Here is a 21,890-nt window from a genome sequence, read left to right as displayed (position 1 = left end):
CCGTATTAGTACGTCATCGCGATCGCGCACGCACACAGGCTATGCGGGCGCGATCACCGCCGGGTGTCAGCTGATTGTCACAGCTGACACCCGGTACTATGTGCAGGGAGCGGTCCCGCACCGCTCCCGGCACATTAAACCCCGCAATGCTGCGATCGAAGTCGATCGCAGCATTGCGGTGGCTAAGGGGAGGTGATCGCAATACTCACCTCCTCTTCCGGCCTCCAGAGCTGTCTGCCGCGGCTTCCTGGGTGTTGCCATGACGACCCGATGTCGTCATGACAACATCCGGGTCACCAGACAGCAGGAAGATTGTTTGGTCATGCGCAGTGCATGACCAAACAATCTTCTCACTGTGCATCGCTGACTGCCTGCATGGCACAGGGATGGTGCTCCATTCCTGTGCTATGCAGGCGATGAGAATAAAAAAAGTGAAAGTCCCAGAGTGGGACAAAGTAAAAAAGTGAAAAAACTTTCAGAAAGTGAAAAAAAAATAAACAAAAAATTGTAAAAATATTGAAATAATAATAATAATAATAATAATCCACCGAAAATGAAAATATAATGTACCCATCAATAAATATTACACTGTGTTCCAAATTATTATGCAAATAATATTTTCTCAGATTTTCCCAAATTACCTATATGAATTGCAGTCATTGTAATTTTCCAGTCAAATAACTATTAGAGTACAATTGAAAGGTTTTTGTACAAACTGCCTATGATAACAGTAAATTTTTAAAAAAATAAAAAACTCAAACTGCACTCAAAATGCATGTTCCAAATTATTATGCACAGCAGTTTTCAACCTTTTCATTTTAATAAAGAACAAAAAAATTGTCATTTTTGAAATTATAAGCATTAGCAGGTTATTACAAACTGAAATCAAACAGTTTTCAACTCAAAACTTTATTCTAGGTGATGTTACATTTGCACATAGGACCCCTTGTTCGAAAGGAGCTTCTGAACTCTCTCGTCCATTGAATTTGTCAATTTGTCAGGTTTTGGATGGTTTCTGCTTCAATTGTTTTGCATGAGGACAGAGTACCCTCCCAGAGCTGTTGCTTAGATGTGAACTGCCTCCCGCCTTCATAGACTCTTCTTTTGATGATGCTCCAGAGGTTCTCAATGGGGTTGAGGTCAGGGGAGCATGGGTGCCACACCATAAGTTTGTCCCCTTTTATGCCCATAGCAGCCAGAGATGCAGATGTGTTATGTGCAGCATGAGACGCGGCATTATCATGCATGAAAATGTTTTGCATGGGGTGTCCATCAACCAGCCATCCTCCACTCCATCCATCTGGACCATCGAGATCATTTCATGCATGATAATGCCCCGTCTCATGCTGCATATAACACATCTGCATCTCTGGCTGCTATGGGCATAAAAGGGGATAAACTTATGGCGTGGCACCCATGCTCCCCTGATCTCAACCTCATTGAGAACCTCTGGAGCATCATCAAAAGGAGTGTCTATGATGACGGGAGGCAGTTCACATCTAAGCAACAGCTCTGGGAGGGTATTCTGTCCTCATGCAAAACAATTAAAGCAGAAACCATCCAAAACCTGACAAATTCAATGGACGAGAGAGTTCAGAAGCTCCTTTCGAACAATCGGTCCTATGTGCAAATGTAATATCACCTAGAATAAAGTTTTGAGTTGAAAACTGTTTGATTTCAGTTTGCAATAACCTGCTAATGCTTATAATTTCAAAAATGACCATTTTTTGTTCTTATTAAAATCAAAAGGTTGAAAAGTCTGCGGTGCATAATAATTTGGAAAATGCATTTTGAGTGCAGTTTGAGTTTTTTATTTTTTTAAAAATACACTGTTATCATAGGCAGTTTGTACAAAAACCTTTCAATTGTACTCTTATAGTTATTTGACTGGAAAATTACAATGACTGCAATTCATATAGGTAATTTGGGAAAATCTGAGAAAATATTATTTGCATAATAATTTGGACCACAGTGTATTATGAAAAAAAAAGCAATAAACAATAAAAGTACACATATTTGGTATTGCCGCGTCCGTAACGACCTGACCAATAAAACTGTCCCACTAGTTAACCCCTTCAGTGAACACGGTAAAAATAAAAAATAAAAAATGAAGCAAAAAACAATGCTTCATCATCATACCGCCGAACAAAAAAATGGAATAACACGCGATCAAAAAGACGAATATAAATAAAAATGGTACCGCTGAAAATGTAATCTTGTCTCGCAAAAAACAAGCCACCATCATCCGAAACATCATAAAGTTATAGCTCTCAGAATAAAGCGATGCAAAAAAAATATTTTTTTCTATAAAATAGCTTTTATTGTGTAAAAGCGCCAAAACATAGAAAAACTATATAAATGTGGTACCGCCGTAAACATACTGACCCGAAGAATAAAGCTGTCTTATCAGTTTTTCCACACACGGAGTAGAATAAAAAAATGTAAAAAAAAAAATTTCTGAATTGTTGTTTTGTGTTTATTCTGCCTCCCAAAAGCTGGAATAGAAAGCGATCAAAAAATGTCACATGCCTGAAAATGGCACCAATAAAAACGTCAACTCATCCTGCAAAAAACAAGCCATCACATGACTCTGTCGGCCAAAATATGGAAAAATTATAGCTCTCAAAATATGGCGATGCAAAAACTAGATTTTACAAAATATGTGTCTTTTAGTGTGTGACAGCTGTCAATCATAAAAACCCGGTATGATTCTGGTATCTCTGTAGTTGCACCGACCCAAAGAATAAGGTCGTCTAATCACTTATACCGCACTAGGAACGGCGTAAAAAATAAACACTAGGGCTGGGGTTGGGGTTAGGGTTGTGCTAATGTTAGAGTTGGGGTTAGGGTTGGTTTTTTTTCAAAAGTCTAAAAAAAAAAAAAAGAAGACGATATGGCAACTATTGTTGAATGCAAGTGCTCACTACTTGAGTTTGCATCGGGTGCTCGGGTATGCATTGAGTATCGCGCGTCCTCGAGTCTCCCCCCCATATGCTTCGCGGCCATAAAAACCTTGCGGGGATTGCCTGCCATGCACGAGCGATCCCCACATGGGTGTCTAATAACCGTGAAACATGCGGGTGGGGACTCGAGCTTTTCACTTGAGCACCCGCGATACATGGTGCATACTAATGACAACTTATTCAATATGATGACCTAATATTATCAAATTCTGTGTCGTGCCTCTGGGTTCAAAATGTTCACTATACCCCTTGATAAAATCCTTGAGGGGTCTAGTTTCCAAAATGGGGTCACTTGTGGGGGTTTCCACTGTTTAGGCACATCAGGGGCTCTCCAAATGCGACATGGCGTCCGCTCTCGATTCCAGACGATTTTGCGTTCAAAAAGTCACACAGTGCTCCTTTCCTTCTGAACTCTGCCGTGCGCCCAAACACTTTATTTTCCCCACATATGGGGTATTGGCATACTCAGGAGAAATTGCACAAAAGTTTTTGGGGTCCATTTTCTCCTCTTACCCTTGTGAAAATAAAAAAATTGGGGCTAAAACATCATATTTGTGGAAAAAGTTAGATTTTTTTATTTTCACGGCTCCATGTTATAAACTTCTGTAAAGGACTTGGGGGTTCAAGGTGCTCACCACACATCTAGATAAGTTCCCTGAGGGGTCTACTTGTGGGGGGTTTCCACTGTTTAGGCACATCAGGGGCACATCCGCTAATTATTCAAGCAAATTTTACAATCAAAAAGTCAAATGGCGCTCCTTCCCTTCCAAACACATCCGCCCAAACAGTGGTTTTCCCCCACATATGGGGTATCTGCTTACTCAGGAGAAATTGCACAACAAACTGCATGGTGCAATTTATCCTGTTACCCTTATGAAAATGCAAAAGTGGGGGCTGAAAAACATTTTTGTGGGAAAAATGTGAAAATTTTATTTTTACGACTCAATGTTATAAACTTCTGTGAAGCACCTGGGGGTTCAAAGTGATCACCACACATCTAGATAACTTCCCTGAGGGGTCTAGTTTCCAAAATGGTGTCACTTGTGGGGGGTTTCCACTGTTTAGGCACATCAGGGGCTCCCCAAATGCAACATGGCGTCCGCTAATTATTCAAGCAAATTTTACATTCAAAAGGTCAAATGGCGCTCCTTCCCTTCCGAACCCTGCCGTGCGCCCAAACAGTGGTTTTCCCCCACATATGGGGTATCTGCTTACTCAGGAGACATTGCACAACAAACTGCATGGTGCAATTTATCCTGTTACCCTTATGAAAATGCAAAAGTGGGGGTTGAAAAACATTTTTGTGGGAAAAATGTGAAAATTGTATTTTTACGGCTCAATGTTATAAACTTCTGTGAAGCACCTGGGGGTTCAAAGTGCTCACCACATATCTAGATAAGTTCCCTGAAGGGTCTAGTTTCCAAAATGGTGTCACTTGTGGGGGGTTTCCACTGTTTAGGCACATCAGGGGCTCCCCAAATGCAACATGGGGTCCGCTAATTATTCAAGCAAATTTTACATTCAAAAAGTCAAATGGCGCTCCTTCCCTTCCGAACCCTGCTGTGCGCCCAAACAGTGGTTTTCCCACACATATGGGGTATCTGCTTACTCAGGAGAAACTGCACAACAAATTTTGTGGTCCATTTTTTCATGTTACCTCTGCAAAAATAAAAAAAATTGGGTCTAAAGTAACATTTTTGTGAAAAAAGTTAAATGTTAATTTTTTTCTTCCACATTCCAAAAATTCCTGTGAAGCACCTGAAGGGTTAATAAAGTTCTTGAATGTGGTTTTGAGCACCTTGAGGGGTGCAGTTTTTAGAATGGTGTCACTTTTGGGTATTTTCTGTCATAAAGACCCTCAAAGTGACTTTAAATATGATGTGGTCCCTAAAAAAATGATTTTGTAAATTTTGTTGGAAAAAAACTTTTAACCCTTATAGCTCCCCAATCAAAAAAAATTTTGGTTCCAAAATTGTGCTGATGTAAAGTAGACATGTGGGAAATGTTATTTATTAACTATTTTGTGTGACATATCTCTCTGTTTTAAGGGCATAAAAGTTCAAAGTTTGAAAATTGCAAAATTTTAAAAATTTTCGCCAAATTTCCATTTTTTTCACAAATAAACGCAAGTGATATCGAAGAAATTTCACCACTATCATCAAGTACAATATGTCACGAAAAAAAAATCGCAGAATCAGGGGGATCCGTTGAAGCGTTCCAGAGTAATTACCTCATAAAGTGACAGTGGTCAGAATTGTAAAAATTGGCCTGGTCATTAACGTGCAAACCACCTTGGGTTGTAAAGGGGTTAAAATTCTCAAGCCACACAAAATAGATAAAAAATAAAAAATAACATTTAAAATATATAGAATTTTTTATAATAATTATTTTTTAAATGTCCTTTTATTCTGTTAAATTGTTATAAGGATTAAATCATGTTTAGCAGCTTTTTTTTTTTTTTTTTCCATGAAATTTACAAAACCTCCATCTTAGGGATCATTTCACTTTGTTTAGCAGCCTATATGTTAGAAACACCCAAATCAAGATGCGAAAAACTGCACCCCTCAAAGAATTTAAAACCGCATTCAAGAAGAATTACAATGAAAAAAATTAAAAATTACATTTTTTTCTGCTAAAATGTTGTTTAGCAACAATTTTTTTTCACAAGAAGTAATAGGATAAAATCAATCCCACAATTTGTTACACAACTTCTGAACGCGATAATATTTCAAGTTGTCAGAAACTACTGCTTGAGGACAGAATAGGGGTCTGGAGGGAAGGAGTGCTGTTTGAATTTTTGAGCAAAAGTGTGTATGAATTAGATTGCTGATGGAATGTTGAATTGGCAAAACTACTAAAGTAACAAAACTGCAGAAACCCTCATCAATTGACCTCACATAGAAAATATACTCTGCAAGGTATTCATCTAGGAGTGCACTGACCATTTTGAATCTAATACTATAAAAGAAGTTTACAGTATTTGGTCATAAAAATAAAAAAATATTTTTTGTCACTAAAATGTTGTTTTAGCCTTACACAAGTTCTCCTAAACAAGGCTGTACCCCACGTGTGGTCATAGAATACGGTTTGGGTGCAAGGCAGGGCCCGGGAGGGAAGGAGTGCAATTTTTCTTTTGAAGCACAATTTTAGCTGGAGTAGATTGTGGACACCATGTCTCTTTAGTAGAACCCCTGAGTAGTGATGGGCAGACCTGTGGATGTTCGGGTCCAGCAGAACATCTATTAAAAGTTCAGTTCGGGTACCAGAACACTACCTGAACCAGAACCCGAATCCGGACCCCATTCATATGAATGGAGGGCCCAAACATCCATGGTTCCCCACTCTCTCATCTGCGTGACAGCGTGGGAAACACGGACTTTGATCGGCGGTAAGATTGTTACCGCCGGTCAGAGAGCTGCGGTTCCCACGCAGTCAAATGAGCGATCATCAGCCTGTGCTCAAAAAATAAATAAATTAAAATTAAAATAAATAAGTAAATCTTTAAATAAAAATAAAAAATACATTTAAACTCACCTTAATGCCTAATCCCTTAAGCCCCCGTCCCCTGTAAAAAATTAAAAATAAAAAAACACCATAATACTCACCTTAACACTTAATCCCCAATGTCACGCCTCTCCATTACTAACCCCTGGGCTTCATGTCAGCTGCCAATACAAGGCTGACATGATCCCCAATGTTATTAAACCACTTGAAACTGCACGAGGACAAGTGGGAAGGGCCGAAGCTAAGTGCTAGATTTGGCGCATCTTATTGATGCACCATTTCTGGGTCCGCTAAGGGCTGATGTTATTAGCCTCGGAGGGGGCTAGTATCCATGCCCCCTTCATTGGCTCTTAATATCAGCCCACAGCTGTCTGTTTAGCCTTTTCTGGTTACATTTTATTAGAAGGACCCTACGTCAATTTTTTCCTGGGGTCCCCTGTAAAGTAGCCAGTAAACGCTAATCAAACAGCTGTAAGCTGTTATTAATAGCCAGGGAACATTTGGGTGTTAAAGGTGAGTATATATATATATTTTTTCAATATTTATTTATTGTATTTTTTTTTTTATTTTGAGCACAGGCGCCAGTGATGACTAGTCCCATCAGCGGCACCTACACTGGCTGTTATCAGCAACAGCAGATGTAGGCTGATGGGAATAGTAGTCTCTCATCAGCCAATGCCTGTGACCAGCGATAAGCTTATTACAACGGGTCTGACAGTGTGAGCCCGTAGCGCTCTTACCGGCAGTACCGATATTACCGCTGATCAGAGCCGCAAGTGTGTCTCATGCTGTCACACAGATGACAGTGCGGGAAACACCCAATGTTCGGAGTGCTGAACCCGACCAGTAACACGGACTTCCTGAGGAAGTCCGTGTTCGGGGACTCTGCGCGAACACTAGGTGTTCGGTATGGCCCCCGAACTTTACTGTTCGGGTTCATCCCATATCTGCTTCTGAAATGTCAGAACAGCAAAAGCAGCCACAAGTGACCACATTTAAGAAACTATACCCTTGAAGGATTCATCTAGGGGTAAGGTGAGTATTTTGATCCTACAGGTACTTCCCCAACATTGTATAATGCACCCAAAAATGTTATTTTAGTCCCAGATTTTTCATTCTCCACAAGGGGTAATAGGTAAAAATGGACACACAATTTGTTTTGTATTTTCTTCTGAATTGAACAATACCCCATATTTGGTCAGAAACTACTGTCTGGGCACATGACAAGGCTCAGAGGGAAGGAGCTCTATTTGACTTTTTCCTTCAATAGTTTCCATTTGTAGAGCACCTCAGGTGCCAGAACATTAGAAAACGCCACAAGAGACCCAATTTTATAAATTACACACCTCCGGGAAAGCATCTATAGGAATAGTAACTATTTTGACCTTATAGGTGTTTTATAGAAATAAGCATGCAGTGGATGTGGCAAACTTAAAATGACAAATATGACAGCTTAAAAGTATTGTGCCTAGCTTGTACTTTTGTAGATATGCACCCCATAAATTGTTAACTGGGGTCTCCCCACTACATCAGTGCCAGACATGAATGCTAACTGCAATTTGGTCACACTGCGGGCTCAAAAGAAAGGGGAACATTTGACTTTGAAAGTGTGTATTTTGCGGAATATTTTTTGGCGAATATACCTCACTTTCCAGAGCCTTTGAGCTACCAGTTATATGGAAACCCATTACATTTCCATTGACAGGTCACAGATCTGAGTGCATGCTTGATTTTTGGGATGAATTGAAATTTTTATTGATAGCATTGTGGGTACATAACATTTTAGATCACCTTTAAGGCTTGGTTTACATTCATTCTATGCTCCACGCTGAGCACTTACACCAGTGTTTCTGTCGAATTACTTTATTGAGAAGAAACTCCTGATGGAGCCATTCACTGTAATGAGCCAAACACAGTCAGTTTAGATTCTGGCCTTTGTTCCGGTGGTGTCCTTTCTTTCAGAGGTCACAAAAGCGTCATCAACTTCTCTTCTCTGCATGCCAAAAAGACGGAACACCGCCAGAACAGAGGCCAGAGTCCAGAGTGACTCCGTCTGGCTCATTACAGTGAATGGTTCCGTAAGGGGTTTAGTTTAAAACTTATTTTACACAGGCCCTTTTAACGAGAGTCTTACCAATCTGATATGTATTGGATGGAATAAAGCTGCAATGCTATTACTGTTCTTTTTTGTGTTTTATCTCTAAGCCACTTATCATGTGGCATAAATAATCTTTCCTTTATTCTGTGGGTTAGTATGATTACTTGATACCAAACACTGCATTTATGTTTTATTATTTTTACACGATTCATGGAAAAATAATAGTTTTTCTTGCAACTGTTCATTAACCATAGCATTTTTATATTTCCATTGATGTAGCTGCATGCTGGCTTTTTTTCTTCCAAGAATGGGTCAAGCGCTTAAAGAAGAAATCCAGTAAAGTAATCTTCTTACAAGACATCAGTGTTGTGCAATTTTCTCTCAGTGATTATCTTTGAATGAATGGTTTTCAAAAATCATGGACCATCTGCAAAATGATCAGTATTTTTTGGGGTGGAATTTCCTTCTTTGGCTTCAATATAATAACAAGTCTTATATTTTTCACTCTTATGTTGTACTTACTGCTGGCTGATAACCTCTGTGTGTTCATCATCAGGAGCCAGCCTGAAAGAAATAATAGTGGATTAGATTCAAGGAAGGTAACTACTTCTGTTGTGTTAGTACCTAGCGGGAGCAAGGCTAACGTGTTATACAAAGGAGTTATACATAGGGTAATAATGACGCGCCCCCTGGGCCATGGGGTACTCGGCAGCCGGGCCTCTGGTTGCTGGGGGATATCACGATAGCTGGCCCGGTCCGTGACCCAGGGCGGTCAGTAAAAAGGGGGGTATTTATAAGGGATTTAAAGTGTTCGTGATGCCACCTGTGTAATGTGGCTAAAGGGAGCCACCGCTGCGGAGCAGTCCTCTGGAGCTGGTGTTACTGCAGCAGGGATGGTGTGGTAGAGCTAGCTCCAGGGCAGCGTGGGGTGTAATGGATGGTGGTGCAGGGGAGAGACGGCAGGACGGTCCCGGAGGAAAGACGGACACTCACACAGGGGTAAGCTTCAGTACCTTTACTGGTGATGGTGCAGGCATGGTCCAGGGTACTCCGGGTGAAGGGCGCACTTCTGGACTCTCCCCATTGAGCGGATATAGGGCCTCCTGATCCATGGCTTTACTCACTAAGCTTCTGGCCTGCCTGGAACTAGGTCTAGCTTGGTTACTGTCTCTCTTTGCACCTGTTGACCTGGTGGTTGGGCCTTCTCTTGGAGATCACTCTCCCTGGATGCTGGGGCCTCCGTGACTCCTAGCCCTGGTACTGTAATCAGCGTTTGGTGAACCTGGGACCTGTAGTCTTCCAGGGGTTCCGGTGGTTCCTACTGGGTGTAAAGGGTCCCTGTAGGCGCGAACCCGTTGTCCAGTATATATATCTCGGGGTGAGCCTGGTATGCTCCTCTGACCCCTTGCTACTTCTTCCTTCTCGTCTCGCCTTCGGCCCACTCAAGGCCCTCACTAGGCCTTCACACGTGCTGTAGGCCCTGGCTCGCCTAAGCACAGCAGCCAGCTTGCTGCCTCTTCGCTGCTTTCTGAGCATCAGCACACTCTCAGCTCAACTCTGAGCTCTGTCTCTACTCTGTGTCTGAGAGACTAACTCCAACTAAACTGAGCTGCCTAGCTCCACCCTCCCTATATATATATATCCCTATCAGGGCTCCTTCTGGTGGTCTGAGGTGGTAGGGTGGAGGTGTGTGAATGTGTGAGGGCCTCTTGTGGAGAAGTCCATCCATGCACCCTTCTAGGTTCTGTGGCACCAATGCACAGCAGGGCGCCACATTAACCATTGTCTATAGACGTTATAAGTGATGATTTCAGCAAATCACCAACTGGTGGTTGACCGATTTTTCGAGTATTGTATAAATCAGTGGCTGGAGGGTAGAATAACCATGAATACAATGAACATCTCACTGGCCGCATCCAGCAATGATTAAAAGCCTCCATACATATTAGACTAACAATATGGACCAGTTCGGTTAGTAATCTTACTTGTATGGTATCCCCTGGCAAAAGATGTCGGGAAGAGATCCGGCATGTCCAATTTCGGACTGCCAATTCTTTAGTTCTCTAGAAATAAGCCTCCACCAGACAAGTGCTCCTGTGTATGGGAGAGTTTGCCTAGATCATAGCCAGCAGATTGATCATCCGAACCATTGTTTGGCAGACAACTATCTACTGTAAAGTGTATGCGTGGCTTTAGATGTAAGTTTTTAAGAGCTACTAAACATTAACATGTTAGAGAAATGAGTTCAGCCTGTCTGTCTCTACTTTATGCTGCCCTCAAACAAAGTATCAAGCACAAGCTAACGAGTTTCATGTTCAGATGTTCAGTGGAGTTAGTAGATCACCATGTCAAGTAGTTGTAAGCCGTGGACCTGGGTGGGCTCCCCAGGATACAGCTAAGCTGTGGACAAGGGAAGCAGTAAACACTAAACTTGTCAAATTAACTTTTACTGCTAAACTCAGACTGAATGCTTCCACCAACCAACAATATGTAACAGGTTAATTCACCCACACCCGGTCAGAACTGACCGGGCCACTGTGCTGCGTCACTCAGTAGGCACGAAGATGTTGACTACGTTACTATTATTTACCTAGTTGTGCACCCGCCTGGTGCGGCTTCCAAGCATTTACCTGGAAAACTGGAAAAATAGGCCACGGTTGGCCTATTGGTGATGCAGCCAAGCAGCTAACAAACTTTACAAAATGACTGTAAACCCACTAGGTAGAACCCATTTATTGAATTATACACTGTCATGTTCACTTTAAGGACCATGCTAGTGCAATGGGCTGCTCCTCAAAACACCTCTGTATACTTTGGTAGACTCTCCTTTAATGTTGTAGTCTGTGTACGTCACTAGTGTTTCAGCAAGCTGAGTCTGATAGGCTCTGATGCATTCAAGTGCCTGTATCGGCCTGTTTGAGTTTTTCACCAAATTAACTGTGTGTGGGTGCATGCTCCCACTGTAATACTCATGGAGGGCCTGAGCTCAGGAGTTAATGACCTGTGCCTGTTTGGTGTGTCATTGCAGAGATGAGCCCGCCTGGATGATGGCTGTTTGACCAAGGGATGCCGAGTCTCTAACCGCTGCGTGGTACCATAGCTGACTAGCTGGAGGGCCCTAGGGTGCGTCACGGATGTCAGATCCTGGAGATTTCAGCCCCACTACTTCGAGTAGATGTCGTCACTCCAAATTTCTCCCCTGCTGGTGAAAATGACACAGGACGGTATCCTCCGCTACCCGGTGTGGTCTTTGTCCCCCCTGGAACACCCGGCTCCATGGATGGTGCTCTACGGACATGTCACACATTCTCCTCCTTCCAGCTCTCGCCTCACTCTCCCAAGCCACCAAAATGACCCCTTCCTGTCAGGCACTTCTTTCCAATTGCTTGCACTGCCCCTGGCCTGGGGCTCTGTCTGTTTCTATCCAAATTGCAGTTTAAACCAGCAGAACAGAGTTCATTTAATATAAAACAAGTCTCTGCCAACAGAACTGCTTCTATATTTCCTCTCAGAACTGGGAAACTGTCTCTGAATCAAAATCCTGCACAAATCAGTTTAAGCCAGAGTTATAGAGGAGTTACAGGGGAAACAATGGCCTCCTGTGGCCAGTGAATGTCCAATTCTAGTGACGCACCCCCTGGGCCATATTCTTTAGGGGAATACCCGGAGCCGGATCAGATGGGGGTTGTAGTCTCCGAGTGGCTGTGACCCGGTCCGTGCCCAGGGTGTCAAACTCAGTTGTATGTGGCAGTCCTACAGATGTTATAAAGTTCTTTATGTCAACTACGCCACCCGTTGTATTGCGGTCACTATGGCCGCCGCTGCAGCAGGGTCCGCTGAGGCTGATGGTGTTGGTGCAGCTTTTGATAGTATAACCCCCAACGGGTGGGGTATAGCCTCAGGGGGTCAGGTGCAGAGGATGGGGGTTGTGGTGGTGCAGCGTAGATGTTAAGTGAAGACAGAGTCGGGTTGTGCAGTTTAGGGTATTTACTCACTGCTGATGTTCCGGTCACTCCAGCTTCAAGTGACCACCCGAGCCGTGCTGCGTCCACCAGGTCCTGGATTCAGCAAACCCCCAAACAAGTCCGGAGCGTGACCCTGAGCTCTCCTTCTGTCCTTTCCTCTGGCCGTCCCCACTAGTGATCCACCTAGGTCCAGCTCCCTCGGGCCTTCTGTTGGGAGACCCTTGGCCTTGGGTTCCCTGACCCTCCACGTGGTTTGCCTTCGGGGTGGATGTGGTGGGTGGCCATGGCAGACGCTGCCCACGGCCTCCGGTCTCTGGCTAGGGTGTGCTTTTGCCCCCACCAGTTTGGGATCCGGTACCCTATTGCCGACTCTTCACCCGAGGATTGAATTTGGGTTCTCAGAGTCCTTTCTTTTCCCCTCTGGGTCTTTCCTTCTCTGCTCCACTCTCTCTCTGCAGGCTCATCTGGACCTTTGCTTCCTCCTGACTCTGACAGACTGACCGACTGTGGCAGACTGACTCCTCTGCAAAGACTGACTGACTGACCCTGATCTTAGATGGTTCCCACCTTAAATACTCCCTCTATGTGTGAGCTCAGGTGACCAGCACCCAATGAGCTCCTATCTTTACCCAGGCTGCTCCCCCTATCTGCCCCTACACTACTGGGATGTACCACCCCCCTCCCACTCCAGCCAGGAACAGACTCGGTCGTACCTGCACATTTCTAAGTGGGAGTACCGTTGGTCTGTTCCTCGGAAATGGGATGTGTGTAGTGCATGCAGCCTACCGAGCTCAGTCCCACTCTCCATCCTTATCCGGGAGTGGAATATCACACCTCTGGGTTGAGGTGCAATACCCCTGTAGCAGCCGAATCCTCAGGGTGCTACATTCCCCCCTGGTAAATCACAGCACGTCCTCGGGCTGTAAGAACAAAACACCACAAAACATGCAAATTTTTGCATAAACATATAAAACATCATACAAAACATTATATATATATATATATATCAATAAAACTTTTCATATAAAACATTCTTGTAGACTTTTCCTCGCTTCTTGCTCCTCCTCCGGTCACTGTGCAACGCGTGACCGGGTAAAGTGCGACAGTCTTTTCTTGAAAAATGGTTTTCCTATAAAACCGGTAGGGGGCGCTTTAGGACGCGCAACTATATACAAAAGGGAAGGTGGCCGCTCTCAGTCCTCGGCCAGGTATTAGGGAGGAATGACCGCTCTCAGTCCTCGGTCAGTGGGATTTAAGGGTTAAACGGGTAAACAGTTCACACTTACTGGTCCCAACGGGGACTATGATAGCAGCAGTAACAGTTCACGGTGCCCCGACGGGCAACTATATACAGCTTCTGCTTCGCTGTACTTAACGACGACGTCCTCCTGCTCTTTCTTTATGGTTACCTCTAACTTCAGACCCGTCCGGGTCCTCTTGTTCTTCCTCCTCACACCGCAGCTCTTCCTCCGTCAGGCGATGCACATGGAGGGCGTAGGGTCCTTTGGCACACTTGTGCCGGGTAAAGGTGACCTCGTCCCCGATGTAAAGGTCACGACCTCTGTGTCCCTCCGGTAGGTGGGACTCAACGTCTCTCCTGGTTACAAAGACGTCGCCTGGGGTGCGGTGGTCTCGGATGAAGCCCCACCCATGCTGCATGTTAAACTTGATCACAGTCCCGGTGGTGCGGGGACTATGCGCTGCACGGGGGTCTCTCCTGGCCCGGCTCTTCTGCTCCGCGCTCCTTATTTGAGCTTGCTGTTCCCGGACCCGCCTCTCTCTCCGCTCCCTCTCGAAGACCTCGAGCTGTTGGCGGCAGCACTCAGCACGCTCCGCTGCAGCTGCCCGAGTCTCCTGAGTGAACCCCATGAGGTCTTCTCCGGTGGGGTCCCACTCAAACTGGGTCTCTTCTAGCGGGGGCGAGATCCTCTTTACGGGCTTTGGAGCCGGGATCAGGGGTGCACACATGGCCCCAGCCTTCCTCTGCCGTTCCAGTTCATGATATTCCTGGGGCCAGATGAAAGGCTGCCCATCCGGGCACGTGTGTTGGGTAAACAGGTCCTCTCCCAGATGCGGCACTCTTGGTCTTATGGGCGCGGTGGTGTTAGCGCCCGGGTTGCCCGGGCCTTGCGGCCAGGCCTGGGGTATCTGGAAGGTGAAGGGCACCGTAAGGACGGCGGCACCCTGGGCTACTTGGCCCTGCGACCAGGCCGGGGGCTCCGCAGAGGTAGGAGGCGCTGTTGGTATTGCGGCGCCCGGGGGTACTAGGCCTTGCGACCAGGCTGGTGGTACTTCCTGCTTGGTCACACTCGGGGTCGAGGCGTGTGACGTCACAGGGGTCGCGGCTCCCGTTTGAGGCCTAGTCTGCGGCGGTGACGTTGCAGCGACGGGCACGGCAGGATAGACTTCGGGCTCTGCGACGGGGAGCTGGGGCAGGTACGCGGTTTCCCGGTTTGGGGTATAGACGTCCCCTTTACCTGCCTCCACTCGTTCGGCTCCCTTCTCGGCGCCGTCTCCGGCCTTCAGTCCTCCCGCGCCATCCTCAGAGGCGGTCTGTCTCCTCGTCTTGGGTGGCGTGCTCCGCTGACAGGTCTCGGTCTGCTGGGCCATCTCACGGCTCCACTCCGCCAACGTCTCTCGCTGCACCCGGGCCATCCTCCTAGCGAGGCCCTCCAGAGCGGTCTGTGCACACTCCCGGTCTCGGGGGAGCTGTGCTAGGACCTCCACTAGGCCTAGTGGGGTCGTTGTTTCCAGCAGGCTCCTGACCAACGGGTCGGTGCTGCTCTGCTCTCCTTCCGTTGTCTCCAGCAGGCTCCTGGCCAGCGGGCCGGTGCTGCTCTGCTCTCCCTCCTCTGTTTCTAGCAGGCTCCTGGCCAACGGGCCGGTGCTGCTCTGCTTTCTCGCCATCTCCGGGTAAGCTCCTCCGATACTCTTCTCCAGGCTTCTTGCCTCCGGGTGCGCTCTCTCCAGACTGCTCCAGGCGACACCCATCTTTGTTCTCTTCTTCTCAGTCCTCCCACCTCGAGGGCGGTCCCGGGGCCACTTGGTGATTGTCAGCTCCAGGGGCAGTTCTTTCACGCTGACAGACACCTCTAGCATCACAGTCTCTGTTGGTGGGGGCGGTTTCCACTTTTGGCGCCATTTTCGGTCCTGGCCCACGATGGGAGGTGACCTCTTGCCATCCTCTGGCACGCCCATAATGGCGTCCGCTCTGACAAGGCGGGAAACCTTTGGAAATGGCGGGAACCGCTTCCCAGTGGTGGGAAACTCTGCAGATGGCGGGAAAAAGCTGTTAATGGCGGACAACCGGCGGGAATCGACCTGTGATGGAGTCCGATGGCGGGGACCCTCCGGAACCGGCAGGAGACTTCTTTTTGAGGTAAACTCGTTCTTTTCTTCAGGCACGCAGTACCCGGTTGTTGCGGGCACGTAATCCTGCCGACTACGCCAAAGTTGACGCACCCCCTGGGCCATATTCTTTAGGGGAATACCCGGAGCCGGATCAGATGGGGGTTGTAGTCTCCGAGTGGCTGTGATCCGGTCCGTGCCCAGGGTGTCAAACTCAGTTGTATGTGGCAGTCCTACAGATGTTATAAAGTTCTTTATGTCGACTACGCCACCCGTTGTATTGCGGTCACTATGGCCGCCGCTGCAGCAGGGTCCGCTGAGGCTGATGGTGTTGGTGCAGCTTTTGATAGTATAACCCCCAACGGGTGGGGTATAGCCTCAGGGGGTCAGGTGCAGAGGATGGGGGTTGTGGTGGTGCAGCGTAGATGTTAAGTGAAGACAGAGTCGGGTTGTGCAGTTTAGGGTATTTACTCACTGCTGATGTTCCGGTCACTCCAGCTTCAAGTGACCACCCGAGCCGTGCTGCGTCCACCAGGTCCTGGATTCAGCAAACCCCCAAACAAGTCCGGAGCGTGACCCTGAGCTCTCCTTCTGTCCTTTCCTCTGGCCGTCCCCACTAGTGATCCACCTAGGTCCAGCTCCCTCGGGCCTTCTGTTGGGAGACCCTTGGCCTTGGGTTCCCTGACCCTCCACGTGGTTTGCCTTCGGGGTGGATGTGGTGGGTGGCCATGGCAGACGCTGCCCACGGCCTCCGGTCTCTGGCTAGGGTGTGCTTTTGCCCCCACCAGTTTGGGATCCGGTACCCTATTGCCGACTCTTCACCCGAGGATTGAATTTGGGTTCTCAGAGTCCTTTCTTTTCCCCTCTGGGTCTTTCCTTCTCTGCTCCACTCTCTCTCTGCAGGCTCATCTGGACCTTTGCTTCCTCCTGACTCTGACAGACTGACCGACTGTGGCAGACTGACTCCTCTGCAAAGACTGACTGACTGACCCTGATCTTAGATGGTTCCCACCTTAAATACTCCCTCTATGTGTGAGCTCAGGTGACCAGCACCCAATGAGCTCCTATCTTTACCCAGGCTGCTCCCCCTATCTGCCCCTACACTACTGGGATGTACCACCCCCCTCCCACTCCAGCCAGGAACAGACTCGGTCGTACCTGCACATTTCTAAGTGGGAGTACCGTTGGTCTGTTCCTCGGAAATGGGATGTGTGTAGTGCATGCAGCCTACCGAGCTCAGTCCCACTCTCCATCCTTATCCGGGAGTGGAATATCACACCTCTGGGTTGAGGTGCAATACCCCTGTAGCAGCCGAATCCTCAGGGTGCTACACTAGTATGAAGGGTTTTACTATGGGAACAAAAACTTAGGCTTAAGAGATAACGGTCATCAGAACTGTCACGGACCAAAAAGAAGCCATCTGACACAGAGCAGAGCTGGAGCCGAGTGTCATTAGCATATCGCATCTGATTCTGGATGTAATACGCTAGTGTGACTCCGGCCTTACTCCATAATTATGGTGAAAACTGTTAGGCTGGAGTCACATTAGCGTATAAAAAAATCAGTCCGACGTTGATCCAGAAAAGTAGGACAAGTGTCATGCGAGTGTCATGCGATTACAATGCTATTTTTGTCACCTAGCATCCGTATGACATGCGTATGCAATGCGTTTTTATTTTTTAACATCATCTTTTACATACTGTGATTCTGTATGTAATTTAAAGCTAGTTTACAAAACTAATAAAGCAATCCAATATACAGATATAGATAGAGCAATAGATAGATAGAAATATAGAATAGTTACATATGATAGATAGATACAGTAGATAAATAGACAGAATAGATACAGTAAATAAGATAGATAATAGATAGATGGATAGATAGATAGATAGACAGATAGAGTAGCGTAGCTACCGGGGGGGGCAAAGGGGGTGGACACCCCGGGCCCCGCGCTCTGAGGGGGCCCACCCGGAGCTAGACTATTGTAACTGTAGTGGCATGAGCAGCACGCCGCTACAGTTACACTCCGGGCAGAGCAGGGAGACTCGATGTCCCTGCACTGTCTGGCGGCCGCTATGGGGTCCTTGGGCAGGAGGGTGGGCCCCCGATGCCAGCATCGGGCCCCCCCACCATTCACAGCAACCCCGAGCTCAGTGATGGGAGAGGGAGCGAGGCTCCTTCTCCCATCAGTCCCCATAGCGTCCTCTGTGTCTGACGACACTGACTTCATCACTTGGCGCCCGGCATACAGTGCTGAAGATGTGTGCGGGCCAGGCGCTCAGAGCAGAGGGGGAACAAGGAGGCGAAAGAGATGAGTATTGTGCTTATTTATTTATTTTTTCTTATGGGGGGGATTATGCTACAGACTGGCTATAGGGGGGTGGGGGGATTACTATACAAACTGCCTATGGGGGTGGGGGGATTATGCTACAGACTGCCTATGGGGGAGTGGGGGATTATGCTACAGACTGCCTATAGGGGGGTGGGGGATTATTCTACAGACTGCCTATGGGGGGTGGGGGGGATTATGCTGCAGACTGCCTATGGGGGGTGGGGGGATTATGCTACACACTGCCTATGGGGAGGGTGGGGGGATTATGCTACAGACTGCCTTGGGGGGGATTATGCTACAGACTGCCTGTGGTGGTGGGGGGATTATGCTACAGACTGCCTATAGGGGGGAGGGGGGATTACTCTACAGACTGCCTATGGGGGTGGGTGGATTATGCTACAGACTGCCTGTGGGGGGATTATTCTACAGACTGCCTATTGGGGGTGGGGGGATTATGCTACAGACTGCCTTTGGGGTGATTATGCTACAAACTGCCTATAGGGGGGTGGGGGGATTACTCTACAGACTGCCTATGGAGGTGGGGGGATTATGCTACAGACTGCCTGTGGGGGGATTATTCTACAGACTGCCTATTGGGGGTGGGGGGTTATGGTACAGACTGCCTATGGGGGAGGTGGGGGGATTAGTCTACAGACTGCCTATGGGGGTGGGGGGATTATGCTACAGAGTGCCTATGGGGGGTGGGGGGATTATGCTACAGACTGCCTATGGGGGGGTGGTGGGATCATGCTACAGACTGCCTGTGGGGGGGATTATGCTACAGACTGCCTATGGGGGGTGTGGGGTTATGGTACAGACTGCCTATGGGGGGGTGGTGGGATCATGCTACAGACTGCCTGTGGGGGGGATTATGCTACAGACTGCCTATGGGGGGTGGGGGGTTATGGTACAGACTGCCTATGGGGGGTTGGGGGATTATGCTACAGACTGTCTATGAGGGGTGGGAGATTATGCTACAGATTGTCTATGGAGGGTGGGGGGATTATGCTACTGACTGCCTATGGGAGGTGGGAGGATTTTGCTACAGACTGCCTATGTGGGGTGGGGGGATTATGCTACAGACTGCCTATGGGGGCATTATCCTACAAACTCTGCCTATGGGGAGTGCAATTTACTATATTGAGGACTATCTGGCGCATTATACTATATGGAGGTTATTTCTACAGTGTGGGGATGACAGTTAGGATCATACAGTGTGGGAGATAATGTGGGGTCTTTGCACAGTGTAGGGGCCATCATACAGTGTGGGAGATAATGTGGGGTCTTTGTATATTGTGGAGGCCATCATACAGTGTGGGAGATAATGTGGGGTCTTTGTATAGTGTGGGGGCCATCATACAATGTGGGAGATAATGTGGGGTCTTTGCACAGTGTGGGGGCCATCATACAGTGTGGGAGATAATGTGGGGTATTTTCACGGTGTGGGGTCATCATACAGTGTGGGAGATAATGTGGGGTCTTTTTACAGTGTGGGGGCCATCATACAGTGTGGAAGATAATGTGGGGTCTTTGTGCAGTGTGGGGGCCATCATACAGTGTGGGAGATAATGTGGGGTCGTTTCACAGTGTGGAGGCCATCATACAGTGTGGGAGATAATGTGGGGTCTTTGTATATTGTGGAGGCCATCATACAGTGTGGGAGATAATGTGGGGTCTTTGTATAGTGTGGGGGCCATCATACAATGTGGGAGATAATGTGGGGTCTTTGCCCAGTGTGGGGGCCATCATACAGTGTGAGAGATAATGTGGGGTCTTTGCACAGTGTGGGGTCATCATACAGTGTGGGAGATAATGTGGGGTATTTTCACGGTGTGGGGTCATCATACAGTGTGGGAGATAATGTGGGGTCTTTTTACAGTGTGGGGGCCATCATACAGTGTGGAAGATAATGTGGGGTCTTTGTGCAGTGTGGGGGCCATCATACAGTGTGGGAGATAATGTGGGGTCGTTTCACAGTGTGGAGGCCATCATACAGTGTGGGAGATAATGTGGGGTCTTTGCCCAGTGTGGGGGCCATCATACAGTGTGGGAGATAATGTGGGGTCTTTGCACAGTGTGGGAGCCATCATACAGTGTGAGAGATAATGTGGGGTCTTTGCACAGTGTGGTGTCCATCATGCAGTGTTGGAGACATCAGTTTGGAGGCTACTAAGGGGTCAGTATACTGTGTGTTGGGTACTATACAGTGAGGGGGCATTATACTGTGTATAGGAGAGCATCATACTGTGTATAGGGGAGCTCTACATGGGGGGAGACTCAGGACATTATTAAATGTTAAGTGGGCACTTATCGTTATAGGGGAGTCAAATGTGTCTTTGTTGTAATCTCTGCAGACCTGAGACTCTGAGTCCTGGATGGAGAAGTCGTCATGTCGGTCTGGGTCAGATGGAAAAGACGGGAAAAGTGAACAATTTAACCCCTTTCCAACCCTTGCCGTATTAGTACGCACATTTGCGTACCCCCAGTTCAGTGAGGGCTCCGGCGCTGAGCCCGCACTGAACCGAGCACATGTCAGCTGATTCTTACAGCTGACATGTGCCCGCAACAGCCGCGGGTGGAATCGCGATCCACCCGCAGCTGTTAACATGTTAAATGCCGCTGTCAATCTCCGACAGCGACATTTAACGCGCGCTTCCGGGTTGCGCGTCATAAGCCCCGCCCACCGGCGACCCCGTCACGTGATCGCGGGTCACCGATGGGCGTGCATGACAACCCAGGGTCTGCAGCAGACGCCTGTGGTTGTCATGATCTCGTCGCTATGAGCGTCACCTAGTGGTCGGCGCTCATAGCACAGGACCATTTCTGCTATATGCAGGGGATCTGCTGGTCCCCTGTATGTAGCAGAGACGATCAGACAACTGCTGCTTCTAGTCTCCTATGGAGACTATTGAAGCATGCAGTAAGTGAAAAAAAAATGTTTTTAAAAATATAAAAAAAATAAAAAAAATATAAAAGTTTAAATCACCCCCCTTTCGCCCCATTCAAAATAAAATATAAAAAAAAAACCCCACATAGACATATTTGGTATCGCCGCGTTCAGAATCGCCCGATCTATCAATATAAAAAAAGAATTAATCTGATTGGTAAACGGTGTAACGAGAAAAAAATTCTAAACACCAGAATTACGTTTTTTGGTCGCCGCAAAATTGCAATAAAATGCAATAACGGGCGATCAAAACATCGGATCTACCCCAAAATATTATCAATAAAAACGTCAGCCCGGCACGCAAAAAATAAGCCCTAACTAAGCCCCAGATCCAGAAAAATGGAGACGCTACAGGTCTCGGAAAATGGCGCTATTTTTTTTTAGTTTTTTTTACCAAATTTTGGAATTTTTTTTCACCACTTAAATATAAAAGAACCGATACATGTTTGGTGTCTACGAACTCGTAATGACCTGGAGAATAAGAATGGCAGGTCAGTTTTAGCATTCAGTGAACGTGGTAAAAAAAAAAAAAAAAAACAACTGTGGTATTGCACTTTTTTTTGCAATTTTACCGCACTTGGAATTTTTTTCCTGTTTTCCCGTACACGATATGGTAAAACTAGTAATGGTGTTGAAAAGTACAACTTGTCCCACAAAAAATAAGCCCTCACACGGCCATATTGTCCAAAAAATAAAGACGCTATGGCTCTGGGAACAAGGGGAGCAAAAAACG

General features: G+C 46.9%; 1 protein-coding gene across 1 annotated transcript in view; it reads right to left on the bottom strand.

The window, feature by feature from the left end:
* LOC141173170 (immunoglobulin superfamily member 1-like) overlaps window positions 1-21,890 on the bottom strand; it is a 107,659-nt gene that overhangs the window by 66,318 nt on the left and 19,451 nt on the right. The window contains exon 2 of the mRNA XM_073657803.1: window positions 9,088-9,129. Coding sequence (XP_073513904.1) covers window positions 9,088-9,129 — 42 coding nt within the window. The remainder of the gene's footprint in view (window positions 1-9,087; window positions 9,130-21,890) is intronic.

Source organism: Phyllobates terribilis, unplaced genomic scaffold (assembly GCF_046119375.1).
Source record: "Phyllobates terribilis strain yellow unplaced genomic scaffold, ASM4611937v1 Scaffold_12__6_contigs__length_324123572, whole genome shotgun sequence".
Classification (NCBI taxonomy): domain Eukaryota; kingdom Metazoa; phylum Chordata; class Amphibia; order Anura; family Dendrobatidae; genus Phyllobates; species Phyllobates terribilis.
The sequence above is the reverse complement of the archived record's forward strand: the minus strand, read 5'-3'. Positions and strand labels throughout refer to the sequence as shown.